Raw genomic sequence first — 6,679 nt, forward strand, 5'->3', positions numbered from 1 at the left:
TTTTTAATATACAGTATATGTATGCACATAGATAGATAAATAGAAATATAATGAATAAGAATGTAAGCTGTGTATCTAACGATGCATTTTCTAGTTTTACAGCAAAAATAAAACAGCTTAATGGCTCATTAATTTGACTCATTCCACGTCTTAAGATAATATATGAATGCTGTAATATCCACATTACTTACATTACTTACATAAAGTCAGTAAACTCAAATATTCTCATGGTATTGATGCATTTAATCTTTTCATACAAAGTCAATTAAGCATTAAATGTACGATTTTTTCTCAGTTACCTAATCATTTCAGATTATAACATTTGCATTATGTCTCTCCGAATAGGATTACTTTTGAAGAAATACACAAGGATTTTTCAGTGATTTGGATTTATCACAATTCATTTTACTCAAATGCATTTGGAGCTCTGCCAGGCGAAGATGGGATCCACATACTTAATTAAGCCACAGTACTGCCTCGATCAATATCTCTTATCAGTCGTTTATGGAGCATCAGAGCCTCCTGAGCTACATATTGGATAAAAGCAGGGTCATCCACCTCCAGCTCTGCTGGGACTGAGACAGTTATTGGAGCTGAGTCCAGTACAGTTACAACCACAATGCTGTCTGTTTTTGGTGTGATGGTCCTCAGCTGCTGCTGTGGATTCACCTGAAAAAAGAAAATAAGATCATCCTTTATTAGTTTCACAGCAGGAAAATTTGCATCATTACAGCAGCAGAGGGGATAGTGCAAAACAAGAAGCATCAGTAAAAAGCACAGAGCAATATAAAAAGTAATCAGTGAAAAAGCAGAAAATCATAAGTAGGCCTAGACGGTGTGAATTCATATTATTGCACATGGAGGGAATATATAATACTGTTAAGTTTGTAAAAGAGAGAAACTGCAGCAGTTTGTGTAATGCAACAAATAATTATCTGGCTCATCTGCCACAGCCCTAATTATCAGACAAATTTTTTGGCCATATTATGTTTACAGCTAATCTTTCTTTGTTATTGGTTTTAGAGCTTTAATTAATTTAATAAATTTTTATGAAAGGATTAAAATAACAGGATTATTTCTGAATGCTCTTTAACAAACAGATTTCCATTTTGAAGGTAGGATTAACTGTAAATAAAATAAAGTGCATTTGGCATTTAGTAACCCCCATAACATCTCAAATTAACTACAGTAAGATGAAGTCTGACACACTCAAAATCACAAACGTACCGTGATGACACTGAAGATGTTGTGTGGGCTCGCTGAGCTGTTGGACAGCTGGCTGACCCAGCCGTACTTGTCGTTCATGTTGCTGAGCCATCTCTGTGTGTCGGCTGTGTGTCCCTGGACCAGCCGCAGTCTGTCGTTGTACTGCTGTTGGGAGGCGTTGAGCAGCATCTGCATCTCCTCCATCTCAGACTGTAACTGCTGGACGCTGGGGCACTCTAAATGATCACAGACAGAAAAGTGTGCATTAATCCAGGTGTACACAGTGAAGCCAAGAACAGTCAAACTATCCAACTATATCTTTTTTTTTTTTAATCAGCTATTTCATATATTAGACAATGACAATAGTAGATTATTGTATCTTTGTGAGTGCCGGCTATGATAAAATCGAGGATTTTTTAAGAGATTAAATGATGGGTTGATTCATTCACAGAAAATTAATTTCAGAAAGATTAATTTAAATTTAGTTGTACAGCAAAAAATGCCAAAATATATTAACATATCTTCTTAAATGTGAGAATTTGCATTTCTCTGTTTTTTTTTTTTTTTTTATCTGCATAAGTATATATTTAACAAATTAAGTATGAAACAAGCAACCTGAAGATTTCACAGGCTCTGAGAAGGTGTGATTTTTGCCTTTTTAGAATTATATTTTTTTTGTTTTACATTTTATAAACTAAACAGTTAATCAAATAGTCTAATTAACAAATATTTGATGATGGATTTTCCACTCATTTGGTCTATTAATTCCAATTAAAGGATGAGATCATGAAATTAAGATTTCAAGGTGAAGGAGGCTGCAGTTTAAGGTCCTGATCAGAATATTTTTTGCATACTTGCATTACATGTGCATGTATGACTGCTAAATCTAGATCAGGAACCAATAGCGCCTGCTAATGAAAACACATTTATGCACCAGTTATTTACCTTTTACCAGGTAATCTTCACACGCCTCACACAAGCTTTGAAGCTGCCAGCACTCTGATGTTTGTCTGCGGAGCCGTCCGCATAGATATCTGTTCTGGGACTGTCCCAAAGCAGAGAGGGAATCTGTATCTTTGTAGATAAACATACAAAAACAGAATGTTACAGAGGAAATCATTATTTTTATGTACAAATTTGGTGCTACGAATGACACCAGATACCTGCGCTTGGTTGCTGAAAGTCCTCCTCTGCTTCTTGTATCTCCTCAAACACTTCAGCCACCGTGGAGCTGAATTCTTTCAGCACGTTCCTCCCAAAGTCAGAAACTGAATCAAAGATCTGATCCAGAGCCACCGACCCGAAGAAACCAGCACTCGAGCTACCCTGCATCCCCGACAGCGGGCTGGGCCGGACCTCTGTGGTGAAGGCCGACAGGAAGGGATGCCCCAACACCTGTTGCATCTGTTTCACCAGTATGGCGCTCTGGTTGTAGAGGAGGCTGATGTTTGACTGCAGCTGGCTGAAGGATGTGTCTGCCTGCAGAAGCTCCAGATCTGCTGCATCTTCTGTGACCTGGTTGTCAGGTGAGTTTGTGCGATCCGCAATGTCCTCATAAACATGCTCTGTGGCGTCCAGCTGGGCGGCCATTTTCCTGAAAAATTCCTCCACCTGCGGAGATATTCATAGAGGAATCATCGTGTCAGGAGCGTGTTACAACTCAGTCTTAATGACCAGTGTTTATGATTTAAGGGAGAAATGATATATAATTATATATTATTCTCATTAGTTTACACACTGGACCTTTAATTTTGATCATAATGAACATTTAAGAGAGAGAAGGGAATATGCTTAGGTCAAACCTTGATTGAGAAATAAGCGAAGCCACGGCGACACGTAGAGGTATAAAAGGCCTTACAAGTATCTTCAAGACAAGGTCGACACTCTTCAAAAGAAGATTTGGTTAAGTCTCGACATTGCTTCTCAACCTCCTCTAGTTTCTGCTCCGTTTCCCGAACCAGCTGCATCGCCCCCTGAAGGAACCCCAAAACAAAAAAAACTATGTCACAGATACATTACCTCTTAATAACCCAGAGAGGATAAGATGTGGTTGAGAGCCTTGGCACAAAGCCTTTTATTTTGAAATGACATTTTAAAAAAGCAGATTCATCCACAGGCAGTTCATTTATCCTGAATGCAGTAAAACTAGACTCCCTAAACTTGCTTTCCCCATTCATTATTCACTGTCTGCTTTGAGGTTTTCTTTGTGTGGCTTTGCCTTCATGAGGCAGAAAATATGTCACGGCCTTCAGAATAACACACAAAGACTGGCATGTTACTGCTCAGCTGCACTGGTCATGGTCTGTGAAAAGTTCTTGTGTTTAAACACAGCCTGACTGTGTGGTATTTTTAACATCAGGAACTATTAGTGTGAGTAGAAAAGGTCTGCAGAGGCTTAATGGATTTAGCAGAAACACAGTGTTTACCGTCTTCTTGTCACTGCTGTGTCTCAGGGCGTCCATGAGATGTCTGTGCTTCTCCTCTTTTTTCTCCATCGTCTCCTTCACCTGCTTCACCCCGAGGAGAGCTCGCTTTATCTCCTCATCGACACACTGCTCTCCCGCTGCAGACAGCTCTGCACACGCCAATGAAACATACTGCTATTAAGTTATGCAACTCATTTCAACAAGAAAAAGTGCTTTAGATGTAGTTTTCTACAGAACGTCTCACTTTTCAGTGTTTCCTCGCTCAGTAGAGGAGAGTCAGCAGCACAGAGCAGAACTTGAGTGATGCAAAGAGTTTGAACAAGCAACGTCCTCATCCTGTGCTGACAGCTGTAAAAAAAAAAAAAATTTTAAAAAAAGGTGCAGAATTTACTTATTTTTCTTTCACGGAGTACCACACAGCACCATGCATGGATTACTGAGAAGGCCTATGTGGCACAGGTCAAGGTCGCACTCATAATGAGTGAGAAACAAAAAGACCACAAAGGAACTGAAAAGAGACACAAAATAACTATAAAAGAGGCAAAACAACCACAAAAGACAAAAAACTACAAAAAAGGGACACAAAAACTTTCTTCAAAGGGACACAAAGTAACTTCAAAGAGACACAATCATTTCAAAGAGACATGAAACAAGTACAGAGACACCGAAAATGACACAAAATCACTCCAAAGAGACACAAAATGATAAAAAAGACACAAAATCAACCTCAGAGACATAAAGAAATGACAAAAACACACTAAACGACCAAAAAATCCCAAAATTAGCTAAAAAGAGACACAAAAAGACCACAAAGAGATGCAAAGGAACAGCAAACAGACACAAAATAACTACATAAAGTGGCAAAACAACCACAAAGAGACAAGACATATAAGACATATTTGAGAGGTGGTGGGGGGTTTGCTTTTCTGTGCCCTGGGATGCATTTGCTCATAATCCGGCCCTGCATAGTACCAAGAGTAATTTGAGTTTCTGGTTATGCATCTGCCACAAGGTGGTGGCATTTCTCAAACATTTTAATATAGAGGCCTTTTAAAAAATTTAATGCAACATGATGGGCAACTAATTATCCCAGTGTTGATTAATTAGTGCGAAATATCACATCATTGTAAAGTGGGATACACATAACTACCAAAAGAAATCCCCATTAACAATAGCTACTGTAATCAATGGGTCTAATCACATTACATAACGAGACTAATGACCATAATACACTGCAGTTTAATTACTTATTATAAGTTGGCAAAATCACAAAAGCTCAATTTTCTATTTTTATTTTTCCATAGTAAATTTGTTGGAATAGTCTTATTCTAGCACCTTTAAAGGTTGACTGTAGACATTGCACATGTGCACACTGTGACCTGTGCGTATGTGTCAATCATCACAATTCAAAGAAAAAACAAAATAGAATGAAATCATAAATAGAAATCACCAAAATCTGGCACTGAACATATCCACATAAAATTAAAAAACCATATCCTTATGTCTTTTTGATGCAAATTCTTTTCATTAACCTTCACCATAAATGCAGATCATTACTGTGTACAGTGTCTACGCTTGATGTTTGCATGCATCTTATTAACTGTATTTAATGCTTCCTTAAAATACCTCCTCCAAGTGTACTGTTACAGAGTTAAATATGGCTAAATATAGCACATAAAAAATCAAAAGACGTATTCACTGTCACCTCTTTTTCTTAAAACAGAAAGCACAGACAACCTATAAAACAAAACAAATAATGCACAAAAGTCTACAAAGACATTTCTAACTTCTCCCCAAAAACTATCTAAGGTTTTAACTTGAGACACAGCAACAAGAACACAAAAAAAGACAAAGAAAAAACAACACTAGTTAAATCTGACTTTACCAATTTAATGTACCAGGTGCCAGTACAAACAGAAAGGGGCCCCAGACTTGTTTGAAAACATCTTCTCTCCTCACTGAAACGTGGATATCCTACATGCAAAACAGACATGAAATAAATTGGAAAATATTTTTAAATAGTACATTTACCTTGACAACTACAAAAACACTGGACTCCACAACAGAATAAGCAGCAGGTTGTGCAGTTGGAGAGATGAGACTGAGGCTGCTTCCTCGAAGGATTGTTCTATTTTTATGGATCTACTCACCAGCGCAGATCCTATTAGTGTGTTTGCATTATTAAGCCTTACGCGCGCAGCATAACTACAGATCAGATGGGCTTTAAAGCGAAGTACATATTACATGCTCAATTGTTTGCAGGTGGTCTATCTCATTTAATTGTCTCTCCACATACTAAAACTTTCTGCTCTAATCTCCATCAGACTGACAGTAAGCCTGGGCTCCCTGCAGGGACCTGGCACTGGTATGGTGTTTACTAAGCTCTGTGTTGTTCATGTAGGCCACAAGAGGAGCAGAGAGGCTGCATGTGCATGCGCAAATATGCACGCTACTAAACATTTAACCCTCTGTAACCCACCGGCAATCCCAAAAAAGTTCTGCTCTTTAAGAGGCTGTACTGGTCTATACTCTTTGAAACCTGGGCAAATTGGTTTGACTTCTTTCAAAAAAAAAAAAAAAAAAAAAACATTGGGAGAAGGTAATGAGCAACTTTACAAGACATGACCAAAAATTAGAACAAAATGTGTAAAAAAAAAAATTTTAAAAAAGAAGAAATTTATGATTTATAAAAAACTAAAAGAAAGAAAGACAAGAAAATGACCCAAAAACTGTTTAAATGTTGTTGTTTTTTAATATATATGTAATTTTTTTCTGTAGCATAATTTTAAATTAAAATTTTTTTTTTTTAAATCCCCGCCACCCTATTTATTTATTTATTTATTTATTTATTTACCAATTTTAAGGATAAGTTTCTTGTCACATTGGACATTTCTTGCCAAGTTGGCTATTGCCTTTTTCCCCATGTTTTTTTTTTTCCAAATAAATCAAACCAATTTGCTCAGACATTAAAGGGATGCATAGCTTGTAAAATGTGTCTGAAGGCAGCAAAAGAAAACTGATGTTGATTTAGGTTTCAAAGGGTTACA

General features: G+C 37.3%; 1 protein-coding gene across 1 annotated transcript; it reads right to left on the minus strand.

Moving 5' to 3' along the window:
* Positions 1-459: 459 nt before the first annotated feature.
* LOC121938412 (clusterin-like protein 1) lies at positions 460-3,967 on the minus strand. The gene is made up of 7 exons (XM_042481654.1): positions 3,877-3,967; positions 3,633-3,781; positions 3,009-3,179; positions 2,370-2,817; positions 2,152-2,280; positions 1,228-1,442; positions 460-669 (listed from the first exon to the last, which is right to left on the minus strand). Exons 1-7 carry the CDS (start codon positions 3,965-3,967, stop codon positions 460-462), a joined length of 1,413 nt encoding a protein of 470 aa, XP_042337588.1.
* Positions 3,968-6,679: the final 2,712 nt, after the last annotated feature.

Source organism: Plectropomus leopardus, unplaced genomic scaffold, assembly GCF_008729295.1.
Source record: "Plectropomus leopardus isolate mb unplaced genomic scaffold, YSFRI_Pleo_2.0 unplaced_scaffold29393, whole genome shotgun sequence".
Taxonomy (NCBI): Eukaryota; Metazoa; Chordata; class Actinopteri; order Perciformes; family Serranidae; genus Plectropomus; species Plectropomus leopardus.